General features: G+C 38.1%; 1 protein-coding gene across 3 annotated transcripts in view; it reads left to right on the forward strand.

The window, feature by feature from the left end:
* The window catches only part of atp2a3 (ATPase sarcoplasmic/endoplasmic reticulum Ca2+ transporting 3), an 83,577-nt gene extending 66,151 nt beyond the window's left edge, over positions 1–17,426 (forward strand). For 2 of the 3 annotated variants that reach the window (XM_084114402.1, XM_084114401.1), the window contains exons 11-21: positions 552–683; positions 4,681–4,797; positions 5,759–5,977; positions 8,279–8,614; positions 10,575–10,795; positions 10,887–11,089; positions 11,652–11,737; positions 12,219–12,352; positions 12,801–12,918; positions 14,046–14,163; positions 14,470–17,426. In XM_084114402.1, coding sequence (XP_083970528.1) covers positions 552–683; positions 4,681–4,797; positions 5,759–5,977; positions 8,279–8,614; positions 10,575–10,795; positions 10,887–11,089; positions 11,652–11,737; positions 12,219–12,352; positions 12,801–12,918; positions 14,046–14,163; positions 14,470–14,516 — 1,731 coding nt within the window. In that variant the 3' untranslated portion in view covers positions 14,517–17,426. Of the gene's footprint in view, positions 1–551; positions 684–4,680; positions 4,798–5,758; positions 5,978–8,278; positions 8,615–10,574; positions 10,796–10,886; positions 11,090–11,651; positions 11,738–12,218; positions 12,353–12,800; positions 12,919–14,045; positions 14,164–14,323; positions 14,353–14,469 lie in introns of all 3 variants that reach the window. The other variant, XM_084114403.1, reaches the window with a different exon arrangement.
* The last annotated feature ends 433 nt before the right edge of the window (positions 17,427–17,859 follow it).

The following is a 17,859-nucleotide window of genomic DNA, read 5'->3' on the forward strand; positions in this document are numbered from 1 at the left end:
ACTACCACAGCACCCTGCTTCCTGGAATAATGCAAATTTCAGGACAGAGTTGACCACCATCCTTAAAGCGAACTGTGAATCTAATAAACCATTATAGATGTTAACACAGGAGCCATGTGTTTGAATGATGAATAACAAATGTTAGCCTGGGATTTTCATAGAGCACACTGTTAGGGCTATCACTAACGATTATTTTGGTAATCGAGTCATCGGCCAATTATTTTGATGATTAATCGATTAATCGGATTTTCATAAAAATAATATATCATCCAGTAATCAAGAATGACTGGGAAAGTCATGAAAATTAACTGGACAAAAATGTTAAGAACCCTATATAGAAATTATTTAAAATGTTATAATAGGACATGCTTTGTTGCTGCACTTGATTTCTTTGTTACAGTACATACTCGCATGGTCCATTGCTTTCATGTGACATTTAAATTGCACAGTAACAATCTTTTCTGAAGTGAGTGCATGACTCTAGTCTTATGTTTTAATGATTATGCAAGTGCCATATACTTCATGTTGTTTGTGCTTATGCTGTCCCGCAGGCTAAAGGAGTGTACGAGAAAGTGGGCGAGGCCACGGAAACTGCGCTCACAACGCTGGTTGAGAAGATGAACGTGTTTAAAACGGATCTCTCTGGACTTAGCAAAGTGGACCGAGCTGCAGCTTGTAACTTGGTAAGAAGGGAGCCATGGTGTGCACCAGGATATGAGACAGACTGCAATAAAAGAGAACATAACAGGAGAGTTTGTGATGAAAAACGATAAATGGAGCAATAGATATTTGAAGCTTCAGAAGAAATATTAGAGCTCATAAAGTTTGGTCAGTGGTGCAAGACAGGATATTTAAAAGAAATGAAGACATGGCAGTTCTGTCGAGTATCCTTGCAAGCACAGTTAAATGAGTTAAATGAAGTCTTAAATTAACATAGAATTGTGAGAAAATGGGATGCGTGTCAGATCCGCATCATGCGTGGCAGGTCTTAAAGTGACAGCAGCCTAATAAACCTGCTGCTGTTGCACCTGCACAGACAAATGGCCTTTCAGCCCGCTGAAAAGGGTGGGGCCGACAGCCTATTTATGTCACGCTGAAAGCCATTTTCATCAGAATTTTTTGACTGAGGAGCGGCAGCGTTGCATCTCATGTAGGCGCAGTAGCATTAGCAAGCTACGCACTGCTCATTCCTGTTGCAGAGGAGGCCACCTGTTGGCTAATGTGCCTTCTCCTTTGCGAAGAACATCGGGCAGTAGGAGTTCTCTTTCGATGCAAAGCGGTCCACATCTGCTTGCCCAAAAATGCTTCAGATCATGCGGACCACTTGGGGATGGAGTCTCCACTAAGCACGGTTCTAACCCCAACTGATATAGATGGAGCGATTTCCTGGGAAACGGGTAGCGCTTAGCTGGGTGGAAGCGCTGCCTCACCTTGGATTCCGCCTCGGCCTGGGGTTGAGCAGTTGCGGGAGCCGGCTTGGCGCGCTGCTGAGTTGACAACGACTTAGGGTGACTCGAGGCAGAGGAAGAACTGGTCCGCCTTGGCAGGAAGTGGCACATCGCCTGCGACAACTTCTGGGCTGCTGTAAAAAGCTCCACAAAGCCATCCACTCCAGAACAAAATAGACCCAAGGGAGAGTCAAAAAGGGCTGTCTTGTCTGTGTCCTTGATCTCTATCAAATTCAGCCAAAGGTGACGTTCGTGGAACATCAGGTTGGCCATGGCATGACCGATCGCTTGGGCCGTGGACTTAGTGGCATGCAGGGCGAGGTCGGTTGCGCTGCGCAGCTCCTCTAAGGCCATGGCGAGAAGCTTAACCTGGGATACCTGGAGGACCGCCATTGTATTGAAGGCCGGATCCAGCTTGGCCACTCGCGCCGTATGCTCTGGCTTAGCTCTGCACGGCTTAGAGAGATGGGCCACCTTGGGGTTGACCACTTTAAGCCCAACTCTTCTACAGCCTTTGTAAGGACGCAGATAAGCTCTGAGTCCTGCTGAGGCCTGGCTGTGTCTGTCTCTTTTAGAGGCCGGGGGTGGAGTCATCGCCAGAGTTCACCCAGAAGCAGCTAGCGACATACTGTCGTCAAAGCCCTCCTCGGAGCCGCCAAAAGAAACCATGCCGCTTGCACAAAGTGAGGGGTGCTGGTCTTCGCGGGTGAAGAGCACTTGTGAATCGTCATGCTGAGGGGAGAGTGAGGCACGTGGGCGCTGGGCCGACATGAGCTAACTACAGTCTGGTTGCTCCGCCCCGCGGCTCCACTGTTTCTTCCGTCTCTGCTCGAGCAGGGAAGACAACGGGAGAGCGTGCAAGGCAGGTTGCTCGCTTTAAAGAAAGCGGTCCCAGAGCGCAGCAGTGCGAGGCCCGTGCGAGAGCAGTTGGGCTCCATGAGTGCAACCTCAGTGTGGGCGTGTCCCAGGCAAGTTATGCACTCAGTGTGTTCATCCGAGGGATGCAGAGGAGCCCTCTATGAGCCACACTCATGGCACGTCATTTTTAAGCAAACAGCGCTTGAATTTGCTCTTTTAGATCGTGAAATTTACTCTGAGTAATTTCTGGATGGCCGCAGGGGAGAAACGCTGAGTGAGTTGCAAGTGTGAGTGAGTTACCCTGCTTCAGGCTTGTTCTACGGCAAGCAGAAGGCTTCTTTCTTCTCTTCGGAGTCTGCAAGATGAACCGTATCGAAAGTGAATCTGAACCGGTCTGACTGGGCCAATAGGAAAATTGAGTCCTGATATATTGAAGGGCACAGGCAAATGTGGCATTTATTACAAAATACTCCTGATTTATGTGAAGATTTTTTAAGTTCACTTAAATTAAATGTTATATTTTTTAAAGCCTAATAAATGTTAAAATTGATAGCTTTCAAATTATTAAAACATAAAAATATATATAAAAAACTTTATTGTTAGATGTGAATGATAGCAATTACAGAAAAATGTGCGATTAATTACAGAAAAATGTGCGATTTAATTAGGTACGTTTTTTTTTCATTCATTGACAGCACGAATATGTGTGCGTGTGCGCGTGTTTCTCTTGCATATAAACAATGATTTTCACTAAAACCCTGAAAACATGATGGGAAATGTCTCTTACACAAACACTCACACAAGTTGTTAAACTTTATGCATGCATGCCAGTTGGTGTAAGTATGATGTGAAAGACCACTGGGACAAAATAAAAACATTGGAACAGTGGACTAGTCTTGATCCCCCTCTTCTTTTTCCCTACGGGGATCATTTTTCTCTGAAAGAGTGAATGACCAGCACCACTTTCTTTATTCTGCTGACCCCTTAATCCTTCTTCTCTCCAAAAAAAGAAACTTAGTCACACAGACTCCCAGAGGAAAAGCATAATATTTAGATAACCTCTTCATACACTAGCTTGGTTATCTAAACTTTCCACTCTGATCCAAAACTTCACTGCCCTATGGAAACAAAAAAGGGACATTTCTTCTGTCTCTACATATTGGTGGTAAACTTTCAAAGATGTCAGATGGTTGGATGGGCGCATTAATTGATGTAATAGGGAGTTAGATGTGGTTTTTTTTGAGGATTGAGAACACAGGAAACCTGCTGAGGAATGACGTCGTGTTCTCAGATAAGCTGGAAATGGGAGACACTGGTTTTCTCTCACACATGCATGCCTTATCTAAACATCTGTAGAATGACTGAGTAGATCATCTGATCCCAATATAAAACAGAGCCACAGATAGAGACAGCAACAGAGTAAGTAGGTAGGTCAGTGTAAATGCTCTCTGTTCTCATGTGATGGAGGTGGTTTCCACCTAGTGGCAAAATTATGCTCTTGCATCACTGAATGTGTCTCTTGCATATTTTTTTGTGGTTATTTAATTTTATTTATTTATTTTCAAAAGTGAATACATAACAGAAAATGATGGGGGATGATCAGTTTCTATTTTTTAGCAAAATATATTTTTATTTGTGGTAGATATTATTTTTTTTAAGAAATTAATACTTTATTTATTAGCAAGGACACATTAAATTGTGCAAAAGTTACAGTAAAATTATTAATACAAAATATTTCTATTTCAAATAAATGCTGTTCATATTAAGCAATTAAGAAATGTTTCAAGAGTAATTTCAACTGAAAATTCAGCTTTTCCATCATAGGAATAAATTCAAATATATTAAAATAGAAAACTTATTTTGAATTGTACTAATATTTCACAATATTACTGTTTACTGTATTCTTATTAAATAAATGTAGCCTTTGTGAGTATAACAGACGTCTTTTAAACACATTAAAATATCCTACCAACTCAAAACTTTTGAATGCTTTTTCATTAAATGTTGTGTACTTTTTTTAAATAAAAAGTTATATGCAGGGATGCCTAATTGTTTAACCCTGCGGTTAGTTTCAAACATATTTTGAAATGTTCTGTTGCTACTGTAATTAAAGTCTAAACACTTTTTGAGAAAACTACTGCAGTGTTGCATAGAGTCTGTCAGTTACTGTGTATGAGACTCTTCTCCAACCACCTGGGCTTGACTGCTGACTACAAACAGTGATGTCTGAAGGCAACCCTAGAAAACAGCTGAGAGAGTGCAGGGCATCTTACCCAACATACATGCACACTGATAGCAGAGAGTGTTTCACTTCTGTTTAATGTAACATCTCTCATTCTCTCTTAATCTCTTTTTCTTTCCTTCTTCCCCCTAGATTATCAGAAAACTCATGCAGAAAAAATTCACACTGGAGTTTTCCAGAGACAGGAAGTCCATGTCTGTGTACTGCACTCCCAATGGCTCAAACTCTCAGAGCAAGATGTTTGTCAAGGTACTGCTAGCTTAAACGCATCCAAAAACAGTGGCGGTTTTGGGGAAAATTACTTTTAAAAAGCAATGCTTTACAATATTGCATTACTCCCTAAAAAGTAACTAATTGCATTACTTAGTTACTTTTATGGAAAGTAATGCATTACATTATTTTTGTGTTACTTTCTCTCATCTGGGCTGGTCTTGCTTTTTTGTGTTTTAGTAAATAAAATAAAAAGGTTCTATGTTTGGCAAATATAAAGGCCCTTTCGCACCAAAGGTGCAAATGCAAAAGGAAATGCAAATTCACACCTGTACAGTAGAGGGCGCTTCTCAAACAAACCTTTCAGCTGTGCTGCCATTCTGGATTGCAGACAAATAGGATGCAGGAGAAGAAAGTTAAACACTCCTCAGCAATAAAAAAAAAAAACACAAATGTGATGTTTATGTCAAGTTAATTTAGCTTTAGTATAGTTGAATTGGATCATCGAAAGTCAGCAGCAAAGATATTAGTTAAAAAGTGAGATTAAATACATAAAGTAGGTTTGTTTTATTGTATTTAACTATTGCAGATTTGCATAATATTCTGAGTTTGTATTTCAATGTTTTTATTAATTTTGAGTAATACTGAATGTTTTTGTGCAAGTGAGATGAATAAAGCATGTGGACATTTAGTCTAGAACTACAATATCTATCATGTTTACACAGCGTACACAGCGCCTCTGCCTCACTCCTGATTTCTCTCAAAATGGGGATGGGAGAGCTGCCAGTCAATAATTGGGAAAACAAAGTTACTTGAGTTACTTATTTGAAAACGTAACTCCAATATTTTGTTGTAGATTTAGAAGTAATGCATTACTTTAAAAAAAGTAATCTGATTATGTAACTTGTGTTACCCCCAGCACTGAACATCGGACATCTATAAATACCTTCAGTAAACTTTGCATCACACCTGGTTCTCCTTTCATTCTTTCTGTATGTAGGGTGCTCCAGAGAGCGTGATTGACCGTTGTCAGTTTGTGCGTGTTGGTAAAGACCGTGTCCCGTTGACCATGGCAGTGAAGGAGGAGCTGATGAGCACTATTAGAGACTGGGGGTCAGGCAGAGACACACTGCGCTGCTTGGCTTTGGCCACACGAGACGCTCCTCCTCCTGATGACAAAATGGACCTGGAAAACGCTGTCAAGTTCTCAGAGTATGAGGTGAGAGAGTTTGGATGTTGTGTAAAATCTTTATACACATCTGTACACTTGATGTTTTACCACAGTAGTTTTTCGCTATGTATACTATAATGTACAGTGACACAAAAAAATAACAGTTCCATTCCGTTACATAGCAAAACATCAAGAGGTTTATTTTAAAGCAGGATAACACAAGGACACTTCTCAAATAGAATTTTGTTGGGTTTAAAATTATGTATTAAAACAATTATTAATTAGTTACACTTTTTAATTAGTTGTTATTATTATATTATAGTTTATATCAGATTATATTTATTAACAATTGTCAGTTATTGAAGCAATGTATATACACACATAAAAATTGTGTGTGTATATATATATATATATATATATATATATATATATATATATATATATATATATATATACAGTCGTGCTCAGAATTAATCATACCCCTGGTAAATATGATCAAAAATGGCTGTAAAAAATAAATCTGTATCGTTTATCCTTTTGATCTTTCATTCAAAAAATTGGCAAAATCCTAACCTTTCATTTAAGTAAAAGAATTGAAAGTGGGGGGGTAAATCACATTATAAAATAAATGTTTTTCTCCAAAACACGTTGGCCACAATTATTGATACCCTTTTATTAAATACCTTTTTACAATCTCCTTTTGCCAAGATAACTGCTCTGAGTTTTCTTCTATAATGCCTGATGAGTTTGGGGAACACCTGACAAGAGATCAGCGATCATTCCTTCATACAGAATCTCTCCAGATCCTTCAGATTCCCAGATCCATGTTGGCGCTTCTTCTCTTCAGTTCACTCCACTCATCAGGTCAGGGAACTGGGACGGTCATGGCAGAAGCTTCATTTTGTGCTCCATAACACATTTTTGTGTTGATTTTGATGTTTGTTTTGGATCGTTGTCCTGATGGAAGATCCAGCCACGGCCCATTATAAGATTTCTAGCAGAAGGCGTCAGGTTTGGATTTTTTATCTGTTGATATTTGATAGAATCCACAATGCCATGTATCTGAATAAGAAGTCCAGGACCTCCAGCAGAAAAATATGCCCACAACAATAAAGATCCAATGGTATATTAAATTGTACGCATGGGGTACTTTATATCCTTGTGTGCACCAAACCCATCTAGCGTGTTTGCTGCCAAAAAGCTATTTTTTTTATTTCATCTGACCACAGAACCCTGTGCCGTTTGAAGTTCCAGTCGTGTCTGACCACTGAATATGCTGGAGTTTGTTTTTAGATGAGCGAGCAGCATTTTTCTTGAAAACCTCCCAAACACCAAACAACATGTGGTGATGTAGGGGTTGTTTGATTTTTTTTTTTTTTTTTTATAGGCTTTCTGACCCCAAGACTCAACTAATCTCTGCAATTCTCCATCTGTGATTATTGAAGAGTCTATGGCCACTCAAACTTTCATCTTCACCGTCCATTAAGACAATATAGACACACGTCCTCTTCCTGGCAGATTCGTAAAATCTTTAGTTGATTATAACTTCTTAATTATTGCCCTGATGGTCAAAATGGGGATTTTCAATTCTTTAGCTATTTTCTTACAGCCACTTTCTATTTTGTGAAGCTCAACAATCTTTTGCTGCACATCAGAACTATATTCTTTGGTTTTATTCATTGTGATGGATGAGCAAGGGAATTTGGCCTTTCTGTTTCCTCATATATAAACACCTGTGAAACAAGAAGTCATGGCTGGACAATTTCATGTTCCTAGTCACACTGGTGTGCTAAAAAAAAGGTAAATATTAATGGGAATATACTTCAGAGATATTTTATTCATAAAAAATTCTAGGGGTATGAATAATTGTGGCCAACGTGTTTTGGAGAAAAACATTTATTTCATAATGTGATTTTCCCCCCCACTTTCAATTCTTTTACTTAAATGAAAGGTTAGGATTTTGCCAATTTTTTTAATGAAAGATCAAAAGGATAAACGATGCAGATTTATTTTTTACAGCCATTTTTGATCATATTTACCAGGGGTATATATATATATATATGTGTGTGTGTGTGTGTGTGTGTGTGTATATATATATATATATATATATATATATATATATATATATATATATATATATATATATATATATATATATATATATATATATATATATATATGCACACATGTATATATACACACACACAAATAAATATTTGTTTGTAGATTCCACTTCTTTTTCTGGTATTGCTTTTGTTCATACATTTTGCATGTGGATCAAGTCTCATGCCACTGTACATGTAAATTTATATGTCTTGGATTACATGCAAAATTTGTTCATCTGTTTAGTCAAATCTCACCTTCGTTGGCTGTGTGGGGATGTTGGATCCGCCCAGAAAGGAGGTGATTGGCTCAGTGAAGCTGTGCAGTAAGGCCGGTATACGTGTCATCATGATCACCGGGGACAACAAGGGCACCGCCGTGGCCATTTGCAGACGCATCGGCATTTTCAAAGAGGATGAAGACGTGGAAGGAAGGGCCTACACGGGTAGAGAGTTCGATGACCTGACTCCAGAGGCCCAGCGAGAGGCTGTGAAAAGAGCACGGTGCTTTGCCCGTGTCGAGCCTGCACACAAGTCAAAGATTGTTGCTTATCTACAGTCCTTTGATGAGATCACAGCGATGGTGAGATATAGTGGTTAGTGGCTGGTTTCACATAAAAAAACTGTTGAAACACCAAAAGAGAGTCCGAAATAAACATTTACCAACCACCAAATGGTAGTAAAAACTGGCCTGAAAAAAGTGAAAGTCAGTCATCAATTGGTTACTTTATTAGGAGCTACAACATACAACATAATAAATGTTTTAAATTGAATTGTAAGAACGATAGTCTGACCTTCCGGATGTACTGTAAGTTCACTATCATGGCCAGTACATTTTCTCAATTCACCCACCAATTAGTGTGGAAAAAGTTAATTTTAGGCCCTACACTCAAACCTTTTTAATTCAAATTAACATGAGACCAGGAATTATTAGGAATTAACCTTACATTTAATATTATTGCTATACATTTGGTTTGAGTAAAATAAAATGTTTCATTACCACCACCAATTACAGCATGTGATCATTGTTGTCACAGACTTGGGCTGTTAATACGATTGAAGGTGACAATCATACGATCTGGGATCATAAGAAGGATGAAGTCTCTGATTCTACTCTCCAGTCTCTTAGCAATAATATGCTGCAGCACCTACTGTACATCTCTCAGAGACAGACAGCCTTGTATTTTACGCTGATTTTCCCTGCTGGAGTTATGAGAGCATGTCTGTGCTCTTCCTGTTCACACGCTGTCGCCCCCAGCTTCAGCATGTGTCTGTTTATCATTTAGGGACTTGAGAGGTATTTCCCAGACATCAGTGTGCATGACAGAGGCTGCTTTGCTTCTTTCAGAAGAAAAAAAGATTTCCTCATCTTTTACTTAACTCCTGTTTAATCCCCAGCCTGTAATACGATTTTACCTAAGAGTGAATAAAATTTACCTTTTGATCATTAGTTCTCTCAGCTCAGTGTGGATTAAATCTTTACTTTAACCCACTGTATAAACTAATATACTTTAAATTGACCCTTTGATAAGCTCCACACCCTTTTGGTTACTGTTGCTAACTCAGACAAGCTTTACAGAACATACCATAGAAGTGAAGTGGATGTTTCTAGAACAATGATTTTTCAGTAAAACGTATTCATTATGTGGCAAATATTTTGTGAATATTATTTGTGTTTTCTGGAATGAAGTGTGACATTTCAAACATTTTAATTGTATTGCTCTTTAAATAGTTAAATTACATAGTAACATGATTAATGTTACTCTCATGCTCAGCAAGTTTGCATTTATTTTTTCAGACATACAGTAAAATCAATAATACTGTGAAATATGATTGCAATTTAAAATAGCTGTTTCCTATTTTAATGTATTTTAAAATGTAATTTATTCCTATGATGACAAAGCTGATTTTCATCATCATTACTCCAGTCATCAGTGTCACAAGACCCTTCAGAAATCATTCTAATATGATGTGGTGCTCAAGAAACATTTCTTATTATTATTATCAATGTTGAAAATGTTTAATATTTCTGTGGTTACCACGATGCATTATTTCCCACAAGATTCTTTGAAGAATATGAAGTTTAAAAAAAAGCAAAAACAGCATTTATTTAAATCTTTTATAATTTTGTAAATGTTTTTACTGTTACTTTTGATTAATTTAATGCATCATTGCTGAATACAATTATTTATTTATTTCTGATGTTATACATTTTCCTTCGGGAAAGACGGCTGACACTTTGTTTAATCCTTAGCATGCAGATTTGTTTTAAGATTTGGAAGAAAAAAAATACATGCATTCCTTGTATAGCTTTTACTGAATTATACAGAAATTATCCAACACACTGAACCTTCGTAGAGGTGCATTAGAATAGAGCGAAATCTTATCTGATGATATGCCACAATTCAGTTTATCCAGCAGGTCAGTCACGGTTTATAAGTGGGGCTTAGGGCTTAGCAAATGTTAAGTGTTGTGTGAAAAGTCCATGAGTATCCACTAACCCTTATCCTTCACTCTGTTCCTTCCTCCCATCTCACTTTCAGACTGGAGATGGCGTGAATGATGCCCCTGCCTTAAAAAAGGCTGAAATTGGCATCGCCATGGGCTCAGGCACCGCTGTAGCCAAGTCCGCCTCCGAGATGGTGCTCTCTGATGATAACTTCTCCACCATCGTGGCCGCAGTGGAGGAGGGACGAGCCATCTACAACAACATGAAGCAGTTTATCCGTTACCTCATCTCCTCCAACGTGGGAGAGGTGGTGTGGTGAGTGAGAGCCTGATTTGTTTAGTGCTTCAGTATCCCAACCACATTTACACTCATGCAAGTTTTTCCCCCGTTTTTCCCCCTCTCACAGTATTTTCCTGACAGCCATCCTTGGCCTGCCTGAGGCTTTGATCCCTGTCCAGCTGTTGTGGGTGAACCTGGTAACAGATGGTCTGCCAGCCACTGCCCTGGGCTTCAATCCCCCTGACCTGGACATCATGGACAAGCCCCCCCGAAATCCTAAGGAGTCTCTTATCTCCGGCTGGCTCTTCTTCAGATACCTGGCCATCGGAGGTAAGCCCAATATCTCGGTTATTTCATAGAATCTAATATTATTGACATTTTGTTTTTGCTACATTAGTTCACCTACAGATCTTCCCTGAAAACTGTAAATCAGCTCTACACTGTAAAAAAAAAAAAAAAAATGTTAACTGAAGTAATGTTAATATACCAAATTATTACAATTTATCTTTTACATTTATAATATACTGACAAGAACCTTAAAAACACTGGTGGTAAAGAGAAAGCCACATTATAAATCATAGTTTAGCTTTTCCAGTGAGGTAAAAAGAAGATGCCACGGTGTCATGCACACAAATACAAAACGACATCATGGTCACTCACATGACACAAAAATGTCAATTTACAGTTTTTCAATGTATATTATAGGATGACTTCTTCTATTTCAGTTCCAAAAGCTTAAAAAGTATTTTACTGTAAAATTATGTGAAATGTCCCATTAGATCTATTACAGATTTCCACTATATAGAGTAAGGGAACTTTACAGATTTCCACTGAATAGAGTAAGGGAACTTACCGTTAACCAATTAACAGGCTTTTACTCTTGTTTTTCTAGGATATGTGGGTCTAGGAACTGTCAGTGCTGCTACCTGGTGGTATTTGTATGATGAGGAAGGGCCACAGGTGTCCTTTTATCAGCTGGTGAGTCAACAGTGAGACCCTATACTGTACATTACGTTTATGTTTGACCTCTGAACTACTACTAATAGTAGTTAATTTATAATTATTAATAACAATTATTATTGTTTTTAATAATACTATTGAACTGTATTTATTAATAATAATAGTAATAATTCCAATAATTGTCATTATTATTATTATTATTTTGCAGAACAACCGTAATATTGCAATACTAATGATTTTGGCTGTCTTAATTTCATAACTAAGCCCTTCAGAGGTCACAATGACTGCCATCAATGATTTCCTGTTTTTATAAATGTTGCATCTGTTATTATTAGATGTACTGAAACACAGCCTGTCTGTATTATTAATAGCCACTGTGAAACCACTAAGAAAACAAACACTTGAAGATCACCATTTGACATGTAGCTAAAGATCTTCAAGATGACTAGTGGTGCTAATATTACTGGGGTTTTTTTTTTTCTAATTTTCTCATCTGTAGCGGCACTTCATGCAGTGTACAGAAGACAATCCCATGTTTGAGGGCATTAACTGTGAGGTCTTTGAGTCACGTTACCCCACCACCATGGCTCTCTCTGTGCTTGTTACCATAGAGATGTTCAACTCTCTTAACAGGTAAGATCTGCAGCCATGGTGATGGCATTGCATCAGCTGTGTTCTTTCAATATGTCTAAGTAGTTTCTTTAAAGCATACTTAAGATGTCTAATGAGCTCGGTTGAGCTGGGTCTGTAACAGCTCTCGAGTTCATTTTCTTAAAATAAATATTTTTTGTTGTTATTGTTTTATATATTTTGTATGTTACTGTTGTCATTTTTGCTACTTCCATTCTTCTCACTTCAATAAAATATGAGTGGCTTAGACTGGTGGTTAAAGATCTGGGTTGGTCCCTCAGAGATTGTGGCCTTCATCTAGGCATTTACAGCCTGGTTGCTCAGGAGGACTGTTCCTCTATTAAGTGCATTATGTCTTTTTTTTTATGTGAGCATAACCTAAATGACTACTTGGTCTCAGTCAATGCCTTGGGTCTTAAATAAGTTTTATGCCAACTCTTCTCTCATTCAGCCTGTCAGAGAATCAGTCTCTGCTGAGGATGCCACCCTGGGTGAATATATGGCTGCTGGGAGCCATAATCCTTTCCTTGTCTCTACACTTCCTCATCCTGTATGTGGAGCCTCTACCGGTGAGTCAAATATATTGGAAATATCTCTTTTTCTGTCACTAGAGTTAAATTTAATATTGTATATAATGGTACAAATGATGAATTGAACCTCAAAAACACCTAGTGGAATAAACCTAAAAAAAAACCCTAAAGATTAATAGGAGATATAAAGACTTGTGCATATTTAAGCATTTAAAAGGAATGTTCACCCAAAAATGAGAATCATTAACTCCTTTAAACAATCATTAATCATTTACTACATTAATACTATAATTTCTAAATCTATTGTCAGCAAAAGAGAGGCTGCGTTTTTTCTAAAAATAAAAGTTCTATGGTTTAATGTTTGAAAGCAAAGAAATTAAGAAAGCAATTTTACTTTTGTACTGCAAAATAATAATAACTATTATTATTATTATTATTAAATACTATTTTTTTTACTCTACAGTTCAATAGTATTTTAGTAATAATGTTTGTTTTCATTTTTGTAATTTAATAAAATAAAATATTTTAATATTTCATGTATTTTAAAAGCAATAATTATTTTTGTTGCTGCTAATAATAATAAATTAACTACTATTGGTAGTAGTTGTATTGTGTAGTCATATTAAATCAGCTCCAGAACAACTGAAGTAGAGATTTAAAAAAATAAAAAAAATAAAAAAAAATGTGGTGAGTTGTTCCCCCTATATCTTCATGTAAAACTGACTGTAAACAAAGTCCAAATGTAGTGTAATGTAAGTTTTTGAGTTTGGAAATGTATTGGTGAATGTTTATTGCCGCAAAGAGATGTTGATCACATGACTACTGTTGACTAATCAGATGTCTAAATGAATGAAATTGCATGCATGTGTTGTTGAGTTTGTTGTGTTTGTTGTGTTGCTCTCCTTGAGGAAGGCATGGGCCGAAATGCGTTGGAGAGTTTTTTTTTTAAAGATTTTTTTGTATGTAGCCATCTGATAATAAAGCCTTTTTAATAAAGCCTTTTTAATGGTCATCCTAAAGTTTTCTTTGATAAAACTGACTGTAACTGCACATTTTAAAGCTGGGATATGCCCCCCGGGTTGCCTCTTTGGCCTCTGTTGCACACCTGATGAGATTGCATCCCTGCATGTTATGTTTCTCATTTTGTCTTATCTTGTGTTTCCCAGCTGATCTTCCAGGTAACTCCACTGCATTATTCCCAATGGATTGTAGTCCTCAAGATCTCAATTCCTGTCATCCTATTGGATGAGGCACTCAAGTATATCTCCCGCCACCACTTAGAAGGTACAGTCTGTTTACAGGAACATGCCTCCCTCTTTTTGTGTGGCTAAAGTGTTGTCGCTGTCCTTGATATGAATGTTCATAATATTCCAGTCAATGCTTCTGTCTCTTTTATATTGACTGTCATTTATTTGTTTCTTCTGATCTGTTTCTCCTCCGGCAGTTTAACTTTCTCCTCTCATCTTTAAAAAGGTATTTTCTTTAACTATGGCCTGTCCATTTCAAAGTCACCTTTATTCTTTTGGTCTTAATTTCCTGAAGGCACTATAAAAATCTCTCTCTCTCTCTCTCTTTTTTGGCCTTTTGCAGGTGAAGAGGAGGAAAGGTACAGGAAGAGTCGGCAGCTGAAATTCTAGGACAACTTCCTCCATATACACATGAACACACACACCCACCTGCCTATTTCCTCTGATCTTTTAAGACTGCACCACATGCGCACACATTCACACACGCGTCATCAGACTCCTCATCATCAGTCCTCCCGTGTCTCCGCTGCATGTCCAGCCACCACTAAAACAAGCAGGGCTTGTAGTTTGTTACTGTGTGTGTGTGCGTGTGTGTGTGTATGTGTGTGTGTGTGTGTGTGTTTGTAAGAAAGCGAGACATTAGGTCGGTGTGTGTGTGTGTGTGTGTGTGTGTGTGTGCTGGCATGTGCATGGGCCTAATTCAATCATGTCGGTTGTGTGACTTTTCTTTTATCTTGCTTTTTAGCTTTCAACACACTTTCTGTACATAGTATGGCAGTTACTGGTGCACTTGAGGGAGAAGAAAGGGGGTTTGAGGTTAAGCATTTGGGTATTACGGGTTAAATTCACAGGGGGACGATGAATCATAATTTGGCCATAGAAAAACATATAACTATAAACAATGAAAAGAGACTGAAATTGAAAAAGAGAGGATGAAGATGGCACCATGGGCGTCTTTTAACGTGTGAATGTTTGGACAGAATGGCCAGTTTCTTTAAGTGGTCATCTCCAGTTTCTCTTTTTCTCTCCTTTCTCTCTTCTTTACATACAGGGTTGCCACCTTCAGTGCTGAGAGGTCCTTCTCTTAGCTATACATTTCCTTTAGATAACTGTTTACACAAGGCTAAACCTGGCAGCAGATTTTTTAACAATAGGCCCAGGAATTAATTTTAGCTGTAAAATATTTCAAAACAGTCCTTTTTTTTCTTTCTTCTTTCATATTGAATATTCATATTCTTTCATTTGTAAACACAAAGTGAGCATGTGAATTGATGTATCCCAGAGTTGTCCTCCTCTTCACCTCCTCCAGTTGAACACTAGTAACTTTCTGCTGCAAGTAAATCGATCCAAACATGGAGCGGCCTGTCACATGCTGTAAGTATTAATATCAACGGCAGGTTTTGAATATTCTGAAAGGGAAGAGGAGGAAAGAAAGGGATTTGTTCATTGACGGGAAGGGCAGACGAGGTCCACAGCATTGCTTGTTTAACATTATCTGACTCACTCCTACACACAGACACAAACACATTGCCCACTCATTATGGAGTGAAGGGCTCTCACTTGAATGTACTTTCACTCGCTTCTTCCCTGTACCGTCTTATCCTAGTAAATCACAGTAATCACAGCTGTTTAACATCTGCAGTCCTTAGCTGGACCTTTTAATCCTTTAATACTGTATGCTGCCAAATGGCTTTTTTCCATTTGCTCTTGTTTTTCGTCCTCCATATTCTACGTTTTGGTTGAGTTTGAAATCGTCATCATCATGAACACACAAACATCCTTTACGCAGTGGGTCTTACATGCTTGCCGAACATGTCCGTAGACGGAGGACTCTTTACCGCTAGTGCTTTTCTTGCAATCTCTTTCTTTTTTGTTTTTGTTTTTAATAAAGTAATAATAATGTATTTGACTGAAAGAACCCAGGTGGTTTAGTTTGTCAGTTTTGCTGTTAAGGGTATGATATGCCTTCATCGATCTGTTGGGAAATGCTGGTGTGCTGTTTTCAGACAAATTGGCAAACCAACTACGCCTGTGCCTGGTGTCATTATGCTTGCCGTGGTAAAACCGCAGTGTGAAGAGTCTGTGTCCGCTTGTCAGCTATGATGGCGTGAGCATCCTTTCGTCGCAGTCTAGAATCATCCGTTTTGCCAGTAATAAATGTGAGTGATGTAAATGCTATTTAAAACAGGCAAGCTCTGTGTCTCACACCTGTAGCTATTCCAATGGTAACGTATTACCATGTAACTTTAGGGTCAGCGTATTGACACGAGGCAGTAAGGCCGCTCATATTCATCACACTAGCATCTGCGCCAATAGAAAGTGTTGGCTTGTACAGCCTTGCTAATAACTACTGATCTCTTGAACTCTGTACAGAAAAAAAAAAAATTGAAATACCTGATTGCATGGAACCTTGTTACTGTAATTAATAACCTATACAGTATATTTAATTTTTTAATAATGACTTAAATGAAACATCACCACCCGGAAGAAAACAGTCCAAAACTTTTTTTTTTTTCTTTTTTCTTTTTTTTTCTCTGCATTCAAGTAACTGAAGATGGAGAATATTTTGTAGAATAGTAGAGTTTGTTTATTCATTGTTACAGTTTGTTTTTAAAGGTTGCTGGGGTTTCTGTGTCTTTTCAATTTAGCTTAGGAGTTGTAAAATAAAAATAAGAATTGTGCTAATGATCATTTTTGCAACTATAAATGGGTTTGAAGGTCTGAGGGCTTTTAGTTTTTCTTTTTTGTCTGTTTTGTTTGTTTGATTGTTCTGGTAAAGGAACATCGTGTGGTTTACACAGTGACGTCCAGTAGTCAATACTGGCTTATGAAGGGCTTGGTGTGGGTACATGTGCCTCCAGAGATATGAAATGTCTGTGTGTTATGCAGAAAGTTGGACGTCCACTTTGTAAATCTTTTTCAATTCTATTTACAAACTCCTTTTGTTTGTGCTTCTGCTACATACCGTTTTCATCCAACAATACTGAATGTTTTCATTCTGAAACGTAGGCTAGTTGATTGTTTGTAACGAACACTTTCGAAAGGCTGACAATCAGAAAAGCAAAGAAAAGATTGTAGTGACGTTTCCCTCCATTCGCTCTCGAGCACAGTGGTCCTGAGATGATCCGTTCGTTCTGGACAGCTGTCTTGTCTTTCTGCCTGCGCACAAACCGGCTGGAGCTTTGCACCCACTACTGAGAAAGAATTCTCTGTAAACGCCTTGGTAATATTAATTGTGGATACATAATTTTATATATATGAAAAGACATGTCAAATAAAGATTATTTATCTTATAATTTATTTCGACGCTGTTGTTCTGCTTTTTTTGCGCTTCCAGATCCCTTCGCAGTCTGGATTTGTGGCTGCAATGAACACTAGCTACCACCAGGTGACACTGTAATATCATAACTTACTGGTCTATTGCTCTATTCAACAACACGTCGCCTCACATTGTCACATTTGAACCTGTCATTCTACACAGACTCAGAGGGATTCTTAATGATATTATAGAATTATTTAAATAATTTCAACTTCAAGTAGCCTTTTCTCATAGTTCTCCACCGTTCATCAAGCAATTCAGCACCGCCAACATGTCGTCCCTCAGAGAACTGCTAGACGGATATACTGTAGGGTTTGAGTGGAGAGAAACGGTTAGTCCGCTTGTACAGTCGAGAGAGGATTTGGAGGAACCAGAGAAGATCTCCACATAATGAAGGCTGGCAGTGAGAAACAG

Source organism: Abramis brama (assembly GCF_963993115.1).
Source record: "Abramis brama genome assembly, chromosome: 5".
Taxonomy (NCBI): Eukaryota; Metazoa; Chordata; class Actinopteri; order Cypriniformes; family Leuciscidae; genus Abramis; species Abramis brama.